General features: G+C 47.4%; 1 protein-coding gene across 11 annotated transcripts in view; it reads left to right on the top strand.

Annotated features, from left to right (window-relative positions):
• The window catches only part of Tecpr2 (tectonin beta-propeller repeat containing 2), a 90,659-nt gene that overhangs the window by 42,629 nt on the left and 26,753 nt on the right, over window positions 1-21,277 (top strand). For all 11 annotated transcript variants that reach the window (XM_027416612.2, XM_035445378.1, XM_027416617.2 and 8 more), the window contains 8 exons: window positions 1,426-2,432; window positions 5,142-5,325; window positions 7,135-7,308; window positions 9,173-9,353; window positions 10,524-10,665; window positions 12,738-12,978; window positions 14,813-14,902; window positions 17,086-17,319. In XM_027416612.2, coding sequence (XP_027272413.1) covers window positions 1,426-2,432; window positions 5,142-5,325; window positions 7,135-7,308; window positions 9,173-9,353; window positions 10,524-10,665; window positions 12,738-12,978; window positions 14,813-14,902; window positions 17,086-17,319 — 2,253 coding nt within the window. The remainder of the gene's footprint in view (window positions 1-1,425; window positions 2,433-5,141; window positions 5,326-7,134; window positions 7,309-9,172; window positions 9,354-10,523; window positions 10,666-12,737; window positions 12,979-14,812; window positions 14,903-17,085; window positions 17,320-21,277) is intronic.

Raw genomic sequence — 21,277 nt, 5'->3', positions numbered from 1 at the left:
TGGTGAGGTCTGATCAAACGGTCTGGATTTTGCTCTTCTTAATATTTAAGATATTTAACATAAGATAATTGATTTGTCTACTGTCTTAGGGTTTCTGCTGCTGGGAAGAAGCTTCATGACCATGACAACTCTTACAAGGAAACGTTTAATTGGGGTGGCTCGCTTACAGTGTCAGACAGTCAGTCCATTATCATCATGGGGGGAGCATGCTGGCATGCGGGCAGACGTGGTGCTGAGGTAGTAGCTGAGAGTCGTACACCTTGCAGGCAACAGGAATTTGACTGAGACACTGGGCAGTACCTAAGCATAGGAAACCTAAAAGCCTGCCCGCTCCTGACACACTTCCTCCAGCAAAGCCTCATCTTGTAATAGTGCCACTCCCTAGGAGATTATGGGAGCCAATTACATTCAAATACCACATCCATACATTCCATTCATCGCACCAGAGACCCTACAAACATGTGGGACAGTCATTGAAATGGAGCTCATGGTGGTATAATTGTTTGACATCTTACTTTTTTTTTTTTTTTTTTTTTGAGGTAGATTTCTCTGTGTAGCCCTGGCTGTCCCAGAACTTACTGTATAGACCAGGCTGGGCTTGAACTCTCAGAGATCTTGCTGCCTCTGGCTGGCTCCCAAGTACTGGGATCAAGTCATAAAGAACTTGTTAAGCTCTTCACTCCTGCTATTGACTCTTGTAGCTAAAGTTGCTACATTATTGAAGGAAAATGTTATTGAGCTCTTAAGCATTTTGACAATTTAAAAAAGTTGGTCTATGATCCATGGTATTTTATTCCTATTCCATTCTCCTAGCATTTCTGTAATGAGGCTTCTGGACATTCCTGACATAAGATCATTTCTACTTTTTTGAATTTTTAAGTTTTTGAGACAGGGTTTCAGGTGGCCTGTCCTGATACTCACTCTGCAGTCCAGGCTGGCCTTGAACTTAGAGACTCTCTTCCCAAGTGCTGGGACCACTGCCCTGTTTCCTCCTGTTTTTACAGGGGTGTGAGAACAGAGTCCTGGTTTCTTACTGTGTGGCTCAGACTAGCCTCAAACTCTTGAGCTCCCAGTCTCTACCTCCCAAGTTCTGGAACTGTAGAGATTAATTTGTACCCTACTAAATACCCTTCCTTCATTAAGCCGGGTGTTGGTGGCGCACGCCTTTAATCCCAGCACTGGGGAGGCAGAGGCAGGCGGATCTCTGTGAGTTCGAGACCAGCCTGGTCTACAAGAGCAAGTGCCAGGATAGGCTCCAAAGCCACAGAGAAACCCTGTCTTGAAACCCCCCCCCAAAAAAAATTTTTTTTTTCTTGAGCCAAATGTTTTTTTCATTTTCTGGTTATTCCTGTAGAGTCTTATTTTCATATTCTGGTTATTCCTGTAGAGTCGTGCCTTATTTTGAATGTTCTCATTTTAAATTAGAAGGTGGAACCAGGAGCACCTGCCACAGTTCCCTCGAGTCAACTCCCTGCTCCGAGTTCCCTGGTGGCAGCCCCCAGTCTTTGAACACAGAGCTCTTGTCTATGACCTCAAGTGCTCTGGCCAGTAGTGTGGACCAGTTGAGCACAGGGTCTCCAGACCAGGAGAGCAACCCCAGTGTTGAGGTGAATGGGATCGTGCCCGAAGACAATGGCCCTGAAACATTCAGTATCCTGGAGGTGCCCGAGTCTGCCCCTGGCCCAGTGGCTGAAGAAAATGGCACTGGAGAGGAAGCTTGTGACCACATACAGGACGTGGACCTGGTCAATGGAGTGTCGGGTTTACACTTTCCACCAGGGGAGGATGGAGGTGATGACATCATCCCAGGACTTAAAGAGGAGCCTGATCCTGCTGCTGATCCTGCTGCTGCTGCAGTACATGCACAGTTATGCCTGCAGGAGCAGGACAGCTCCGCTGAGGCGCAGGAAGGGCACACCATCGTGTCCAGTGACCCCCAGAGCACTTTTTCTGAAGCCCCTCCTCTGGACTCACTCACTGTACCTTCCAGCCTCAGCTGGCCCCCAGGTGCTGAGCAGTGGCTGCCTGGGATTGGAGTTTGTGAAGTCAGCACTGAGGAGGCCAGCCCAGAACCGGACATCTTGACCCATGTGGAGGTTCCTAGCCACCTGAGCGCAAATCCTTGGCATGTGGTCACTGATCATGACACAGGCCAGAAAGAAACACCCACTTCTGAATGTGGCACAGGGAACATGGGGGCGCAGGAGACCACACCTCTTGTCTCTGCCTTGGTGGCCGACACCCGTGAACATTGGCTGGACCAGCCTCTCCAAGATGAGGCAGTGACATCCAGTGATGAGGAAGACATTTATGCCCATGGACTTCCATCTTCACCCTCGGAGACAAGTGTGGCAGAGCTTGAAGCTGGTCGCTCTCTGCAGGACCTGAGCCAGCCGGGGACTGACGACACCACACTGCTCAAGGCAGATCAGGTCTGTGTGCTGATGGAGGAAACAGAACTAAGGTGCAGCTGCTGTTTTTCTTTTAAGGGGCACCCTTGGCTCATTTGTTTTCCTTCTTATGGAAAGCCTACCCCTGCAAAATCTGCAGCTTTGAAGTCTGGGTTTGGGACAATGTCCTATGAGGGGTCCTGAATAATTGGAACTGTAGTACTTCAGAAAAGTGGTGTCTTGCAAGGCCAGCCCACTTTGGGCATTTAAGGTAGCCTGGGGCCATTGGAACACCACTGGGCAGAGGGCTCTTTGCTCTGAACACACATGAGGTGGGTAGTTCCTGCCATTCTCCACAGTTGGTTGACTGCTTGGAACATCAATATGAATTGGAGCCTTTCCAAAAATGCTGTTTCCTCAGCATCCACACAGTGCCCCCAGGACACACATTGCAGAATGAAGCCCATAGTCTGCTATGGGCTTCTCAGCCAGTGTAATTTACTGTTCTTAGGACTTTTATTTTAAAAATGATTTTTAAAAAACAGGGTCTCTCTGCACAGCCCTGGCTGTCCTGGAACTAACTATACAGACCAGGCTGGCCTTGAACTCAGAGATCTACCTGCCTCTGCCTCCAGAGTGCTTGGATTAAGTGTTGCACCACCATGCCCAGCCCTAAAAATGACTTCTAGATACTTACTTTCTACAGCAAGTAAGTCTTAGCAAATGTATTTGGCTTCAGAACTAACCCTGCATGACCACATGCCCTAGTCATTGGTGCGAGGCCACCACTATATCTTTAGAGCTAAGAAATTGGGATGTTTATCAGTTCTTACCATGTGCAGGTCTCTGCTAAACACATCACTCATTTAAGTCACTTTTTCTTTCTTCTTCTTTTTGGTTTTTCAAGACAGGGTTTCTCTATGTAACAGCTCTGGCTGTCCTGAAACTCACTCTGTAGATCAGACTGGCCTTGAACTCACAGAGATCCGCCTGCCTCTGCCTCCCAATTTCTGGGATTAAAGGTATGCGCTACCACTGCCCAGTTTAAGTCACTTCTTTAAGAACAGAACAAATGAGGACAGAGGTGCAGTTTCCTCATTTTTGGAGGAAGAAACTGAAACTAAGAAAAGTAAAGTGGTGTCTCAAACGTCAGTGTCCCTGAAGTTGGACTTGTTGTCCAGCAGCCTCTGTGCCCATCTTTGCAGTGCGCTGCTTCCTACGTGCTCTTAACTGACAGCTAGCAGGGGACCCCATGTCTCTGGAAAGCCACAACAGGGTGATCACCTGGCATAGACATTGGCTGGGAGCTCATAACTGTTGGTCTGTGTTAGGACTTGTTGGAAGCTTGGGAAAGCCGTCACCTGTGGGGATGAGCTTGGACCTCTGGCGTCACCTACCAAGTTTTGCCACACCTGGTCTTGCTCCATGTGGCAGAAAAGCTTAGACATGTTGGTTGTTGTTCTGTTTTGGAGAACAAGGGCTAGGTGAAAAAAGTTTGCCATGGGGGCTGGAGAGATGGCTCAGTGGTTAAGAGCAGTGGCTGCTGTTCCAGAGGTCCTGGGTTCTATTCCCAGCACCTACATGGCAGCTCAAGCTGTTTGTAACTCCAGTTCCAGGGGATCTGGTATCCTTACACCAGTGCACATAAAATAAAGTTAAATAAAGTATTTAAAAACAAAAAAAGGTTTGCCATGGTGAACATAGCCAAGTGGGGAGGAGGTAGGCACCATTCTCTTTCGTACACCAGCTTCCATATCAAGTGTTTGTGTAACTATTTGACTTTTGAACTAGTCCTAGCAGCATGGGACCAGCATGGCAGGTCAGTGCTCCATGTCTAGGACCCATATGATGGAAGGAGAGGACCAGCTCTCACAAACCCACACACATGCTATTGCACACGCATGTGTACACATGCACAATTATGCTAAATATGTGAAATACAAATAAAATAATGCAACAAAGCCTTAATGGACAAAATTCAGACAGTGTCTCACTCACATTTCTCCTAGCTGTTCATGTACAATATGCCAGGTGCCCAAAGGTTAGAACAATGCTTGAAAAACTATTGCATACAGTGGTCCTGTTCCCATAGTGCATCTGTCACAGTAAATTTACAAAAAGTTGACTTTCATACGTGTGTTGATGAACATGCCTCCTTGTGTAAAGTAAGGTATGCATAGAATGAAGGCAGATCTCTTAGGATGTGTGATTTCTTGCTCTACCCGGGCATGCGTAGCCTGTGTCCTGTGTGGAGCATGCTCTGCCCGGGCATGCGTAGCCTGTGTCCTGTGTGGAGCATGCTCTGCCCGGGCATGCGTAGCCTGTGTCCTGTGTGGAGCATGCTCTCCAGGATCGCTATAAGCACAGCCCAGCATGCAATCATAAGCTTACTGAAAATGTTAGGGTCTTTGGCAAACTTCTTTCTGGAGGTGGGGTAGCTCAGTTGTATGGTTCCTGAGTGTGGACTTACTGGATGGCGATGGCTTCTTGTTCTGTCAAATGGTTGGATACACCTCTAAGCGTTGCTTAGGGAAGGTGCTACACCATGAGAAAGTGTTACCCAGGGAGATTATGGGGTCTTCCATGAGGACCACAGCTCCTGTTCCAGAGTGTTTCTGAGACTGGATCCAAGGAGAGCAGGGCTTCTCAAAGACCCTTTCTCTTTAATCGTTTGCCCACTGTTGTTGGTGGTAACAATATGATGAAGCAGTGTCTCTTGCCACGGAACTCACTGGCCTCTGTTCTTGTTAGTTTGCAGAGAGCTGGATGGGCTACTCGGGTCCTGGCTATGGCATTCTCAGCTTGGCAGTCTCGGAAAAGTTTATCTGGTGCCTGGACTACAAAGGTGGCCTGTTCTGCAGTGCCCTGCCTGGTGCAGGGCTGCGCTGGCAGAGGTTTGAAGATGCTGTCCAGCAGGTGGCAGTCTCTCCCTCAGGTTCGCCTCCCCGCTCCCACTTCCCAACCCGCCAACCCTGCTCCCAGATCCCAGGGCAGCTCTCCTCGGGCAACAGCATACTGTCATCAGATTACTGGGTTCTGTAAAGATCATGAATACTTTCTGTGACACCCGATAGGATAATGGGTGTTCAGCATACTTGCTTGAATTTTTGGTTTTTTTATTTTATTAATTGCAGTGATAACATAGCATGTGAACATATTTTTGTAAGCTATACAAATAATTTGAATTTTGAGGGTTTTTTTAAGTCATGTTGGCACACTAAATCCTCATAAAAATAACATGTATTTCTGTTTGTCAGTATTGCTATAAAGCAACTGAACTAGTGAAGACAGGCCTGTGGATATATGCTGGATATGTTCCAGTCATCTGATTTACTTTTCAGAAGCTTTTTTTTTTTTTTTTTTTTTCCCTGCAATAGGAAAGGCCCTCAGATTTTCATGCCAGCCTTTAGCATTTTAGTGAAGCCAATGAGGCTTTTAAAAATACAGTTCTGGTAAGCTGAGATAATTCTCTTATCTACCTAGATTTATTTACTTGTTTGTTAGTGGGTTTTTATTTGTTTGTTTTGTTTTGTTTTTAGACATGACCTTGCTATATAGCACAGGCTGGCCTTGAATTCGCTATGGAGTCCTGGCTGGCCTCAAAATTTGGGTCTTCCTGTCCTATTCTCCCAAAAGCTGAGGTTATAGGCATAACCCCCACTATGCTCATTTGCTTCTTCCTAATGCTGGATGCATGTTTATTCTGAAGCAGTGGGGGTCATGGCAGAGAAGCAAAAGACAGGGAGTTCTTGTTAAAATGTTAGCGTTGAGGGGTGGTTTGCTCATTTTCTCTCACTACTTGCTTGGAAACTATTTTTCCCTGGAGATTGGCTGAGGTAATAGCCTGCTCCATTAGCTAGCATCGTGTAATTGTATGTCTTAATTCTTTTTCCTGTTTCTGTCACATACTTTTGGATTCATCCTCTTAGCCATTTAGAAACGTTGGTTCTCTGCTGATGGTATTAATTACTTTTTATTTTCCCAACCATTCCTTGGTTTCTCCGGCTGGATCTGTCTCTGTGAGGTCACCATTTACAGCTGAGATGGCTGTGTTCTGGGTTCACATCTTTGGATGCCTCAGGCCCTGTGCCATGTCGTGTTGCAGAGTGGAGTAGGGGAGGAAGCTGCATACATGACCACTGTAGACCTGGTTTATGGTTTAGCTCAGTGCATGCTCATTCATTCCTCGGTGGTTCTTCACCTCCCCCAGTGTCACAGCCTTCGTCTATAGTGCTGTTGGCCTGCCTTCCACCTTCTCTTGCCTCCTTTATCTGCTCCTCAGAATTCTTTTAATGAAAACACGCCTCCCTAAACTCAGATGCAGAGCTTTCATGTAAGTGGTCCAGAAGAGGCCCTCCCTTTGAGTCCCCGAGGTTAATATTTGGGCATTAGTGGTGCCTCACGTAACTAATGAAGCCTACGACGGTGCTGTCACACACACCCCCTGTGTGAATGGCTGACTCTGTCCAACCCTGTGCGCTCAAGGTGGGCGTCTCACATCTGACCTTTGGGTCAGCCCCAGAAGATAGAAATAACCCCATTTTTCAGATGAGGAAAGCAAGTTTTGGACTCACTCACACTGATGTCCAACAACAGTCCAAACTCTGGCATGATGGGCTCTTCCCTGAGTTAGAAGCAACAAGATGTATTTTAGGAAGCGATCCCTTGCACTACCCAGAATGGAGTTTTTGTGTAGGTGAATCTCATGTTTGTTGAGCAGTGAGTAGAATGTTTTTCCTCCTAGGGGCTCTTCTCTGGAAGATTGAACAGAAATCTAACCGTGCTTTTGCTTGTGGCAAAGTTACCATCAAGGGAAAGCGGCACTGGTATGAGGCTCTGCCCCAGGCCGTGTTTGTGGCCCTGAGTGATGACACAGCCTGGATCATCAGGACCAATGGAGATCTGTACCTTCAGACAGGTAGTCGAAGGCCATGTACATTGTTCTTGTCATTTGCTGAATCTGCTGCTAGTCACATTCTGAGAGCAGTCACAGGATACAGAGACCGAAAAGCAAGTTAAGTGAAAACGTTTGTAGAAGCCCAGGGTTTACCATGGAGAGCAGTCCCCTCCCCACATTGGGTCTGGGCTAGAGTGACTAGATGACTGGGTGCAGTGCAGCAGCCAGGCAGGATGCAGAGCCCTATGCTCTACAGCTCCCAGTGCCTTTTACGTGCCTTGCTGCATCCATTCCTAAGAGGAAAGAGTAATAGGCACAACTCGACGTCACCTCCCTTTTCCCAGCTAGGTCAAAGCCCAGAACCTGTATGTGTATTTACATGTGGATTCAGCGAAAGACAATAAGAAGTAATTTGCTGTAAATAGCAGATTGACTCGTCCTAGGAAACAGCCCTTAGGGAAACCTTTAGCTGCTAGAACGGGTACAGTGGGACTGGTTTATTAAAAAATAAACTGTAATGAGTCAGTGTTTCTGTACTGTCAGCATGGGGGGTGAGGGAGGGTGGTGGCAGGGGTTGTGTTGGGCCTGTTAAGAGGCCATATTGGATTTACATGAAGATTGATGTAGTCATATAATAATTCTTGTCCTGAGAGCATGGTTTCATCTTTGGAATGCACCATCAGCCAGGGATGCTTCTCCACACTGAAAGCTGGTTTCTCATCTGGCTGTCAGGTGTGAAGGAGCCTCATACTGGTCGAAGCTCTGCCAGCCTCATGGACGTGTGAGGCTAGAGCCTTCTGTTTAGTTAGTTTTTGTGTCTTTGATTGGAAACAGGCTACTCTGATACACGCACACCCAACTGGCAAGGCATTTGGTTTTGGTCCTGGCAGGGAAAGGGGTACTTTGAACTTGCAGGTGAGGAGCAGGTGACCTCCTAACCACAATGCCAGAGCAGTCACCAGAGCAGTTTTCAAATTATGCTGACCCTCTCCAACTGCTGGGTGAGTGTGGGCCTGGTAAGGATTTGCAGAAAGAAGTCCTACAGGTGAGTCTGCACAGTTGCGCAGACTGTGGGTGCCTTTGTGACTACACCGCTAGGGCCTGCTTGCAGCCCAAGGCTATGGCATCTGGGGTTTGGATATTAGCTGTCCTGCCTTCTCCCTCAGTAGTTACCTTTGACCTCATTCAGGTGCATGGCACACCTTACTGACAGGCCTCAAAGAGCCCTAAAGCCCTGACTGCTAGTATGACAGATCTCAGGTTTCCTGGGAAGTGGGGGTTTGCGCGTTAGCAGGGTAGCCCCACACTGTAAGTGGAGAACAGGGGAGTAGAGCTTCCTGAGCTGCTAGGTCTGCAGCTGAGGACCCCTTGTCTCCCAGGGGAGAACACAGCCTTGCTGGCAGAAGAGAAGCCCTCCATGCTCTTATTCGAGGATGGCTGCTTTCCTGCCTTGAAAACTCACCCCCCCCCCAAAAAAAAGGGTTTCTCCGTGTAACAGCAGTCCTGGCTGTCCTGAACTCGATTTTGAGACCAAGCTAGCCTTGAACGCACAGACATCTGCCTGCCTCTGCCTCGTGAGTGCTGGGATTAAAGGTGTGTGTCACCACTGTCCAGCTGAGATTTGTAAGCTACTTTGGAACACCAGAAAGTTCTAAATTATATTTCTTTACTTTCCAAATGACATCCAAATTTGCCTCAGACAGATGCCACCTTGAAGCATAACTTACTTACCTTTTGTTGTTATTGATAAAAATCTCAGAAAGGGTATTTATTATGGGACCCCATAAATAGCAAAAGTACCTCCCCCCCAAAAAAGAAAATCACAGAGCAGACTAGGGTCTGACATGCTGCTGATGAATCTGTGGACTTTCCCCTCTTGCTACAGGTCTCAGTGTGGATCGGCCCTGTGCCCGAGCTGTGAAGGTTGACTGTCCCTGTCCGCTGTCCCAGATCACTGCCCGGAACAGTGTGGTGTGGGCACTGACGGAGCAGAGGGCCCTCCTATACCGTGAGGGCGTGAGCCCCTTCTGTCCTGAAGGGGAGCAGTGGAAGTGTGACATTGTCAGGTATTATGGGCCCAGGCAGTGTTACATTTATCTCTGACCAGGCACCTAGGTGAGCTTTTTCTGGTTCCATGGTGATGCCAGCCTCAACAGACTGACTTTGGGAATACTCCATGCTCCTCTGCTGGTCACATTACAACATGTGTTGGGGTTTGGGTATAGAGCTCAGTTGGTAGAGTATTTGCCTTGCATGCACAAGGCCCTGAGTCCCATCCTCAGTACCACATAAACTGGGCTGAGTGGCACATGCCTGAAGTCTCATCACTTAGGAGATAGAGGCAAGAAAACCAGTGTTCAGGGGCATCCTCAGCTCCAAAAAAAGAAAAAAAGCACATCAGAGTGGCCAGTTCTCAGGGTCTCCATTCAGAGCTACCTGTTGAGAGTCTGTGATGGTGTAACTACAAATGCTTCCTTGTACTTTTATCCTAGTCAGTTGAAATTAGTTCTGGACTATATTTTACTTTTTACCATTTAAGATTCAGGCTGGGCGGTGGTGGCACAGACCTTTAATCCCAGCATTTGGGAGGTAGAGGCAGGTGGGTCTCTGTGAGTTCAAGGCCAGCCTGGTCTCCAGGGTGAGTTACAGGACAGCATGGCTACACAGAGAAACCCTATCTTGAAAAACAATAAAACAAAAGACGAAACAAAAACTGGTCCTTAGATATGTCAGATCAGGGTGATGTTGGTTGGGTTCAGCTAGCCAGTAAATCTTCATAGGACCCCTGATGGGAACCACCGGATTCTCTGAGGTCTGGGTGTTCCAAGATAGCCAAGAGACAGCCCTGGCAGCTTAGTGGGGAGCCATGCAGCAGCCAGTTGGGTGCCAGTTGGTGTGAGGATACTAAGCAAGAAGGAAGGCGCAGCAGTGAGTAGCTGCTGCCTGCCTGCAGCGCTTGGGTAGGCTGCATGCCAAGGCTAGCCTCAGCTGCGCCTCAAAGCTGCCAGGGATGTCCCCAGCTGGAAGAAGCATCGATGGTAGAATCATGAGAGAAGATGGTGTCTGCCCAGAGACAGCTGTACACCACTCTCAGCTCCTTCCCTGCCATTCAATAACCCTGAGAACAGAGTTCGTTTCTTCTCCATGCCAAGCGTGTGCAGAGATGCCCAGCGAGGTTTCCTTCTGCCTGCTGTGCCTCCTGGATTGGAGCTGATGCTGTTTTCTCTCACTTTCAGTGAAAGGCAAACTCTGGAGCCTGTCTGCATAACTCTCGGAGATCAGCACACACTCTGGGCCCTGGACATTCATGGGAAGCTGTGGTTCAGAACGGGTGTAGTTCCCAAGAAGCCCCAAGGAGATGATGACCATTGGTGGCAGGTAGGTGATGGGGCTTTCTGACTTGGAGACCCACCACTTCTGCCTTTCTCTTTTCCTTAAGAGACTGCATTAAATTAGTAATATTTTAACATTTGGTAGGTTACACTTTCCTCTGGTTGGGTGTACTAAAAACACACACAGAAAAACTTCCCTCATAGGAAATAACTTGTAAAGCTTTCTTTGCTTTTTAATACAGGCTGAAATTTATTATTTATTTAAATGTTATTTGGGCATTCATCATTATAGGCTAAATAAACCCAGTGACATCCATTTAAAGAAAGACCTGGGTAATAATGATGTTTAATTCTGAACAAATGTGCTAAGAAAAGAGACTAAACAATAGGTTTGAAAACCCAACCCACAATTAAAACTCATCTATCTCTACTTGCTTGAAAGGCCTTTAAGTAAATGATATTTCAACAAAGAACTAAGCATTTTCCCACATACTCCCAGAGAGGAGGACTGTGAGAAGTAAGGGGTACAGTCAAGCCAACTTTGCATGGTTCCAGCTCAGCCTTGAGTGGATTTTGCAAGAACATCCACTTTGCTCTCTTGGTACCATTCAAGGCTAAGCTCCTTACATTGGGCCTAAGGTATTATGCCGTACCTCTATGTCTATAATTTGATATTCTAGGTAATATTCGAGATCATATATGATTTAAAATTACCTACCATATACTTATAACCATATATGAACACGTACATTATACAACACATAAACATATATACATATCCGTATGTGCTAAACCCCGGAGGGAATGTTTACATGTGTCTGTGTATAATGTGCATACATGTGTATATGCATATATGTGTGTGTGTGTGAGTGTCTGTGTGTGTCTGTGTCTGTGTGTGTGTGTGTCTGTGGGTGTGTGGTGTGTGTGTGTGTATGTGTGTGTATGGTGTGTGTATATGTGTGTGTGTGTCTGTGTGTGTGTGTGTGTGTGTGTGTGTGTGTGTGTGTGTGTGTGTGTGTGTATGTCTGTGTGTGTGGTGTGTGTGTGTGTGTGTGGAATGTGTATATGTGTGTGTCTGTGTGTGTGGGGGGGTGTGCGTGTGCATGTGTGTTAGCCAGAGTTGCTGCTGAGGCTCCTCTTTGATTGCTTATCTGCTGAGGTAGGGTCTCTTGCTGAGCCCAAAGCCCACAGACTTGGCTAGTCTTGCTAGCCATCTTGACCCAGGGATCCATCTCTGCTTTTCAAGCACTGAGATTAAAAGCAGGCCGCTCTCTGCCTTCCGGTATTTTACATGGACGCTGGGGATCCAGACTCCAGTCGTCACCGTGTGTGCTCAGCACTTTATCAGCTGCGCCTCCTGCTGTGTGGTTCTGTGGTTGAGCTGGGCCATGTGCTACCATTGTGCTGCGTGCCGCTGTCCCGGAAGCCCGTCTTTAAGTAACATAAAGAAAACTCTTAGCATTTTTTCATAATACATGGAACTTTAGCTGGACAGGACTGTCATAGGGCACAGAGCAGAGTGAAGGTTCTTTGCTTTCTTTGGCTCTTATGTGTGACTGCTAGGTCTTTCTTCTCTCTCTCTCGGTTGAAGACTTGCTTACATGTCTGTCTGTCTTGGGTGTCACAGACTTGGTGTGGCTTTGGCATAGTCACTGCTAGGTCTCCAGTGAGCAGCACTGGCCTGAGTTGCATGGCATGTACACTTGAGTCTCTGAGTGGAACACACTCTTTGACACTCAGGGAGTCACGGAGCCAGGCTGCACCGAGCTCACAATGCTGAATGTGGCCACAGGCTCTGCAGTCGGGGCTGTTTATGCCAGCTTCAGTGAGGACAGCACTCACAGCTATCCTGTTCCTTCACAGACAGAAGGGCAGCAGTTATGCGTGATATACTAACTTCTAATGATTTCTTTCATGTTTGCTTTGTTTTTTATAAATTCAAACTCTCTGTAATACTTTCACTTAATATTTCATTGTGTGAATTGGGAATGTGTCCCAGGAATAGGGTGTTCATGCCAACGTCTGTAATAAATAAATCCAACAAGAGTAGATGGCGAGATTGCTAAGCCTGATAACCTGAGTTCGATCCCTAGGACCCACCAGGTGTGCTTCCTGCAGGTGAGCATCACAGACTATGTGGTGTTCGACCAGTGCAGCTTGTTCCAGGCCATCATGCATGCCACGCACTCAGTAGCGACAGCAGCTCAAGCCCCTGTGGAGAAGGCGGCAGATAAACTGCGCATGGCATTTTGGTCTCAGCAGCTTCAGTGCCAGCCCAGCCTGCTAGGGGTTAACAACAGTGGCGTCTGGGTCTCCTCGGGCAAGAATGAATTCCATGTTGCTAAAGGAAACCTCATAGGTGAGCCCATTACTCTTGTTTTCGCTTTATTTCTACTCTATTTGTTGTTTGTTTTCGAGACAGGGTTTCTGTGTGTAACAGCCCTGGCTGTCCTGGAACTCACAGAGATCCGCCTGCCTCTGCCACCTGAGCGCTGTGATTAAAGGTGTGTGCCACCAGGCCCTGCTCCTAATGGAGGGGTAGAGAGACAGCTCAGTAGTTCAGAGTACTGGCAGCTCTTGCACAGGACCGCTGGCTCTGTTCCTAACACTGCATGGTGGCTAACAAATGTCTGTAACTCTCATTCAAGGGGATCCAAGTGGCCTCTGGTGTGGGCAGCAGACACACAAGTGGAACCCATACATATGTGCAGGCAAACAGAGCTTGTTTTTGGTGGCCGTTTTTATTTGAGTCGAAGTCTCATAAAGCCCAAGCTGCCAGACTGGCCTTGAACTCCTAACCCTCTGTTTCTACCTCCCAAGTGCCAGGATTGCAGGCATGTACCATCACACCTAGCTGCAGCTCAATTTTATGTTGGGATTTCAAAATCTACTCAGGGGTGGGCAGTGAAATGGCTCTGCAGGTAAAAACACATGCCACACAAACCTTGAAGACCTGTGTTCAATCGCTAAAAGTCATGTAAAAAGCAAGATACAGCCAGGCACTGGTGGCGCACGCCTTTAATCCCAGCACTCAGGAGGCAGAGGCAGGAGGATCTGTGAATTCAGGGCCACTCTGATGTACAGAGTGGGTTCCAGCCCAGGCAGAGCTTTGTAGAGAAAATTCTGACTTAAAAAAACAAACAAAAAAACAAAGAACAACAACAACAAAAAGCCAGATACGGTGGTAGTGACTAATGTCAGCACTCCTATGGGGAAATGGGGACAGGTGGGGACTTAAATGACCAGGAATTCACATACACAGACCAGTGGCAGAAACAAGAGAGATCCTGCTTCCAAAACAAGGTGAAAGGAGAAAACTAACTTTTGAAAAGTTGTCTTCTAATCTCCACCCACATCTCATGACACACTTGTGGACACACCTGCACAGTTAAGAATATGAGGGAATGGGCTGGAGAGATGGCTCAGAGGTTAAGAGCACCGACTGCTCTTCCAGAGGTCCTGAGTTCAATTCCCAGCAACCACATGGTGGCTCACAACCATCCCTTATGAGATCTGGTGCCCTCTTCTGGTGTGCAGATATACACAGAAGCAGAATGTTGTATGCATAATAAATAAAATCTTTAAAAAAAAAAAAAAAAAGAAAGAATATGAGGGCAGGAGTTCAGATCCAGCACTTACACAAGCCAGATATCCCACACGTCCCTGGAATCCAGCAATAAAGTGGGCAGAGGCAGGAGAATGTTTGGGACTGACTGACTTGTAATCTGGTAGAGAGAACTTGATCCCTAGGAGCAGGGAGAAACCCTGACTCAAAGTGCTGTGTGGATAATGGCAGATGGGAACACCCAATGCCCTCTTCTGGACTTCAGGAACATATGTAGGCACATACCTCCACACTAACACATGTATGTACACTCACACAGTCACATACACAATAAGTAAACAATTTTTGAACATGCAAGTCTGTGGATGAGCTGGGTGTTCATTTCTGAATGACTCCCCTTAGTACTGAGTTTCCCCTAGCTCTGTCCATCACCTCCTTGGGCTTCAGTGAACCAGGTATGGTTCTTCTTGATGATGCTTAGAAAAATGAGTAGCTCATGCCACTTTGTTTAAGGACGCTAGAAACCACTGTAAAAGCTTTGAAGGCCAGCTATAGTCTAGAACCAAAACTGAAGTGTTACAGGTTTGTTTTTCTTACCGTAACCCACTTTTATGTCTATTCTCTCTAGGAACTTACTGGAATAATGTTGTTCCCCGGGGAACAGCCTCGGCCACAAAATGGGCCTTTGTGTTGGCTTCTCCTGCTCCTACCCAGGATGGTGAGTCAGTCTTTGCCTGGCTGAGAAACCTGGTGCTAAGGTAGTCAGCATCTGCATGCTTCAGACCATCATCCGACTTCATCCGACTGTGGCATCATAGTCCTTGAGGCAGGATGTGGTCATGTTCTGGGCCAGCAGCTCTGTGGGCTAGGCTGAGGGCTTATACCTGGATAGGTGTGTTGAGGAGAGCCACCAGGGGTGAGCAAGGGTGGCAAAGCTGAATCTGAGATGGTGTCCTTTGGAAGGAGGTCATCATGAAGTGTGGTCCTAGGGGATGGCAGCAGGTGACCCTGTGTCACTTTGCATGGCCATGGCTTCCTGCAGTTCTTTCCCGTTTCTTCTGGAGCATTCCAAGCAGCTGTGTTCTCCTATGCTTCTTGCTGCTGGCTCCCTTCACCACATGAATGAAGGTCTAATGCCTCAGGCTTATCTTGTCCCTGCAGACGTTGGGCCCCTGCTACAGGGCCACCCAGTTAGCTGGGGACCCTAGGTAGGCAGGTGGCCTGTTTGGGAAGGAGCCAGAGCCTCTCTCTCTCTCTTTTTTTCTTTTTAAAGATTTATTTGTTATGTATACAGTGTTCTGTCTGCATGTGTCCCTGCAGGCCAAAAGAGGGCACCAGACTACATTACAGATGGTCGTGAGCCATGTGGTTGCTGGGAATTGAACTCAGGACCTCTGGAAGAGCAGCCAGTGCAGAGCCTCTCTTCCCAGGGTTATGTGGAGGGTTAAATGAGAAAGTGCCATGATACCTATGATGAAGAAGAAACAAGTTTGTTCCATTGAAGCCATCAGCACTGAATAACTTGCTTCAGTATAGTGAACACCTACCCCCTGGACTATACTGGCCACAGTCCTGCCAGGAGTCTCATGAGATAGTTGTTTCCTGACCTGACCCTAGCGGGAGGGAGGTGGCCTGCAGTTCTCACTAATGGTCTGCTGAGGTATGCACATGCACCACTTCCCTGGGCAGCGCCTGGCACTTCTGGCTGACTCTTACTGCGTATCAAGATCTTGTTTGTTTGTTTGCTTGCTTTTTGTTATTCAAGGCAGGGGCTCTCTGTGTAGCCCAGGCTGTCCTGGAACTTGATTTGTAGACCAGGCTGGCCTTGAACTCAGAACTCAGAGATCCACCTGCCTCTGCCTCCCCAGTGCTGGGGACTACAGGTGTGCACCACCATGCCCTGCTGTCTTTTTAATTAAAAAAAAGGGTGGGGGGACTAGAGAGATGGATCCATGGTTAAGAGCACTGGATGCTTTTCCGGAAGACTCAGGTTTAATTCCCAGCACCCACATGGCAGCTCACAACTATCTCAAATTCCAGTTGGAAGAGTTACATATAATAACTTCTGCCTTCATGGTATGGGTACCAAGTATACACATGATGCAGATATACATTCAAACAAAACATTCATACACACAAAATAAAAATCAATATTAAAAAAAAAGCTCAAAACAAATTAAAGAATTCCAAAACAACAGAGGACTGCAAGCATAACTCTTGAGGCCAGGGTGGGAGGAGGATTTCTGCCTTCTTTAGCTGCCCACTGCAGACCCCCATTAGCAGAGGAACTAGGGAAGTGCCTTCCCCAGGGCTGGCTGGCCCCTCTGCTTCCTGAGCATTGGCAAAGTTGACAGCCCTAATATTTTGCATTAAAAATGAGCTCTGAGGCCTTCATTCATAATCCTGGGCCATAAGAAATGGAGGTCTGCCGGGCGGTGGTGGTGCACGCCTCTAGTCCCAGCCCTTGGGAGGCAGAGGCAGAGGCAGGCGGATCAATGTGAGTTCGAGACCAGCTTGGTCTACAAGAGCTAGTTCCAGGACAGCCTCCAAAGCCACAGAGAAACCCTGTCTCGAAAAACCAAGGGAAAAAAAAAAAAAAAAAAAGAAATGGAGGTCAGAGCCACTACCCCAGCCTTCTAGCCTTATAATGTTTCAAAGTCCTGCTTTCTTTCCAGTTCTTTAAAGTGTGTCAGGCTTGAGCTTTTTAATGTCTGATGGTGGTGGTCCTTCTAACATCAGAGGTATAATGCACCTGCAGCCTGTAAGGTAATGAGGAGTTCCAGGCAGAGACAGTGGCCGCCAGGTATCTGGGCTCCGTCTGAAGAGAAAGGCTGTGCTGTGCACTTAGGGCCATTGGCTCAGTGAAACAGTGTTGATGACAAGTGTGAACCTTTTCTGTAGGAAGCTCCTTGTGGCTGTGCCAGAGCAGCAAGGACCTGTGTAACATCAGTGCCCAGAGTGTGCAGTGCCGCCCCTCCACAGTGCAGCTGCCCCCCGACGTGGACATGAGGACCTACGCTGCCTGCCGGGATGCACTGTGGGCCTTGGACAACCTTGGGCAGGTGTTCATCAGGACTCTTTCTAAGAGCTGCCCCACAGGCATGCACTGGACAAGACTGGACCTTTCCCAGCTAGGTATGGCCAGGGTGCGAGTGCTTCCCTTGGTATGGAAGTGGGTTCCCAGGGGCTGGTTGTCGGTTGCTGGGTTTACTGCGTAACTGGCCACTTATCCAAGTTAAAGGAGCCTCTTAAATCTGTGGAGAGCTTCACCTGCCTCGCTCCTTGCAGTTTGCACTGCTCAGAACCAAAGGAACTGTGAGGTGTCCAGAAGGTGCCACTGAGATCTGTGTAGGATTATGGGACAGCTGCCCTGTTCTCTCTGATCTTTTGATCTGGAATTGTGTCTGTGTCCTGTGACTGGATCAGTGCACACTGTCTATGTCATGGCATCTGGAAAAGTGCCCACTGTGGGCTCTTGCACACACAGTTGTGCCATGTGGGTTCTCTTTCAGGCAGTTAAACAGTACTGTGCTGATAGTAGCCACTGTGGACTGTCCCAAGACTTACAGTAGGCATAGCCTATGATGACACATGGAAATATTTCACACTCTGAGTGATGATAAAATGAGCTCACAACAGTATATTCTCGGTTGACTCAGCAACTCCTGTGGTTTGTCTGATATTGGAGGCCTGGGCTATATACTAGGCAGCTCCCAGGGTCTGATCGTGAACTTCAATGATACTGTCTAGGAAGTAGACATTGTTGTACACTGGCAGCCAGTATTTTGTGGACTTGAATAAGTGTTTAATGTATAATAAGTCAGCTACATGAGAAGAAGGGGTAGAGGAAGAGAGGAGGAAGAGCGGCCTCCTACTTTGACCTACATGGACAGCCACCCCTCAAAAGTATGCTTTGTCCTAGTGGGCCTGGGCCAGGCCAGTGGCTCTTAGCAATGGGGCTTCTGCAAACTGTTAGAAGAGGTAAGGCCTGAGTATGACCCAGTCTGCTGTGAAATCTAGCTGTGTGGAACAGCTAGGAACTTCCATAGGAATTGAGATTATTTATACCCTGCTTTGAGGTCTACAGGTCATCTACTTTTCCAAGGGCATTTGTCATCCAGACAAGACTGCATCTAGTTGTGACCTGGACATGGGTGCCAGTTGAGCCTGTTGCCTGGCCTGGGAGTTCTTTCATCTGCCCAGAGATTCACTGACCCTGAGCCTTTCTCCAGCAGGCTCTACCAGACCATGCAGGGAGGCTGCTAGTGCCTCTGAGGAAAGTCAGGGTTTAACATGTTTTCTCCTCACTACCAAACCTTGAGCGCTAGGGAAGTCTGTGGTCACTCAGCTGGAAATGGAGCCATTTTACCCAAATCAGTCCCTCCATAAGGTCACCCCACCAGTTTTCCTCCCAAATGACCCCAGTGAATCTCCTGTCCAAATGTGAGATGTCTCTCATCCTGTTGTGGAAGACTCGTAGACCTTGGTAGTAGCTCCGGCCTTTGGGCTGGTGAGTACGCACTTAAACCACTTGATTGGCATACACCACCGTATTGTGTACTGAAGTCCTGACTCTCTCAAGTTTGTGACCTGCTCTGTGCTTTTACGTGACTGATATACATATAACCAATATATATATTGTTTATATATTATATATATAATATAAACATACAAAAGTAATAGACTCTTGGAATCATTTTCTCAGAATCCTGAAGCACTGGCTTGCATCTAACTGGTAGGCTTGGTGTTGGGGCAAGGGGGATTAGGCAGAGCTTAGTGGGAAGGGAGGTTGGCCATTATACCAGAAGCCTTCACTTGTGCCATCCGGGACACTCAGCTGCCACTGGAGATACTAGGCTGTCCTGTACTGCATTCTCTCCAGGTATGGCTGTGTATCCAGTGGGAAAAGCAGGTGGTCAAGATCCCAGCACACAGAGAATTCTAGGCAAGTCAGCAGTCAGCACTACACAGTGAGACCATGTCTCAAAACAGGATGGGGGGTAAGGGGGGGGAGAGATTAGGATTTTGTTGCTTTATAAAGTTTATTATTTTTATTTTATGTGTGTAGATGTTTTGCCTGTATGTATGTATATCTGTTCACCACATTGACACCTGGCGCCCACAGAGGCCAGAAGAGGACCTTGGATCCCCTAGAGCCAGAGTTACAGATGGTTGTGGGTACTGGGAATTGAACCTTTGTAAGAGCAGCCAGTGCTTTTAATCACTGAGCCATCTCTCCAGTCCCAAGAAATAGCTTTACATAGTTAATTAAGGCCAGCAAGATGGCTCAGAGGGTACTTGACACCACCCCTGATGACCTGAGTCTGACCCTGGAAGGAGAGGACCAACTCCTGCTAGTTGTCCTTTGACTCCTCCACGTGCACCATGGCACCTGTGCCCCCACAGCAATTGCAGCTGTTGAGATTTGGTGAGCATTGTCTGCCTAGACCCGTTGCCTCCTCTCCTTCTCACCCTTGCAAACTGTGTGATTGCCAAAACAGTGGCTGCACCTGTAATTCAGGAAGTGCGGCACTAGGATCACCAGTTCAAGGCCAGCCTAGACTGCACTGATATCAAAACAGCCACAGCAGCCAGGAAAAGGAACAAATTAAGAGAGTTACTAAATGGCTGTCTGTTGAACCCAGTTAAAGAGATAGATCATGGAATTTTACAGGGATTTATTACAATCCTGGTTTTTGGAAGAAAATGTGCATCACTTAGCAAATATTTAAGATGTTCATAACATTTCATTTCCCATTATTCATAAATATGCATGTCAGGCACTAGGCTGTTTAGCAAACTGATGCAATTTGTAGTTTAATTCATCTGGTCACAGAATGTAATGAAAACATATTTGGTGTCAGCTTGTGCCTTTAGGTAACAAATAAGCTTATATCAGGTGATAATTTATGTGAAGAAGTGTTTTATGATTTAGGAGACAACAAGCAAATGCTATTATTTTATACCACATACTTAAAAAGATTCTATAGTAGAGAATGACAGTGCATTCCTGTATTCTCAACTGAGTGGGGCACGTGCAAGCTTGAGGATAGGCTGTGCTGTGTAGTCACACACAGAGACACCAACGTGCACACACGCGCGCGCACACACACACACATACACACACTTTGTTTTTATTTTGTTGTTTGGTTTTTCGAGACAGGGTTTCTCTGTGGCTTTGGAGACTGTCCTGGAACTAGCGCTTGTAGACCAGGCTGGTCTCGAACTCACAGAGATCCACCTGCTGAGCTCAGCCTCCGAGTGTTGGGATTAATGGCGTGCGCCACCACTGCCGGGCCACACACACACTTTAAACAGCAATTTTAAGAGGAAAGTGTCTTTTTTGTGAAGAAAGTAACTAAAAGATTTTCTCCTTGACGAAGCAAATAAACTGGAGGTTGTCAGGTTGGGCTCCCCCTCATTCACAAGCCCCGGGCATCAGCTGCTTGGGAAGTTGTTTGGCTCCTTGTTCCGAAGAGCACACTGGTGAGAGGGCGCTGCTCTGGGTGCTTTGCTCCGTGGCTGCACATCGTATCCCACGGGAGGGAAGAGCTGAGGAGGAAGTGTAGTTGCGAAGTGGCAGATCACTCTTGTTTACTCGAGCTGTCACAGCTGCCGGCTGTGGAGGAACATGAGGAGCACAGAGGGGGTTTGCAGGGAGGAGGCTCTGTCACCCCACCCTGTGGAACAGACTTACAACACCTAAAGTAAAAGCTTCAAAAACATAAGCCCTCAACGAAGTTGTTTTTGTCCTTGACCTGGTTCTTGAATTCTCAGTGTACTCTGAAGGGTGTATTCAGTAGGCTTTGTTTTCTCTAAACATGTATATATTCATCTTCTGTGAACTCCCATTCTACTGGTAGTGTGATCCTTAGTTGTCAACTCTTAGAGCCCGCCCAGTGTGTTTTTGTCCCCATGTGACTATTAGCAGTTCAGCTACTGCCTGAAGTTCTCAACTGGCAGATTATAGATTCAGCATAAAATTGTCTTGCAGTTAGCCTTTGTACTATACACTATTGTGGAAGCTACTTTATCATGAACTTTCCATGTGTAATGTCAGGATTACAGAATTAAATTACAGAATAAGAGAAAC

The sequence above is a fragment of the Cricetulus griseus genome, chromosome 5 (genome assembly GCF_003668045.3).
Source record: "Cricetulus griseus strain 17A/GY chromosome 5, alternate assembly CriGri-PICRH-1.0, whole genome shotgun sequence".
In the NCBI taxonomy this organism is placed as follows: Eukaryota; Metazoa; Chordata; class Mammalia; order Rodentia; family Cricetidae; genus Cricetulus; species Cricetulus griseus.
This window is presented reverse-complemented; position numbering and strand designations above follow the sequence as displayed.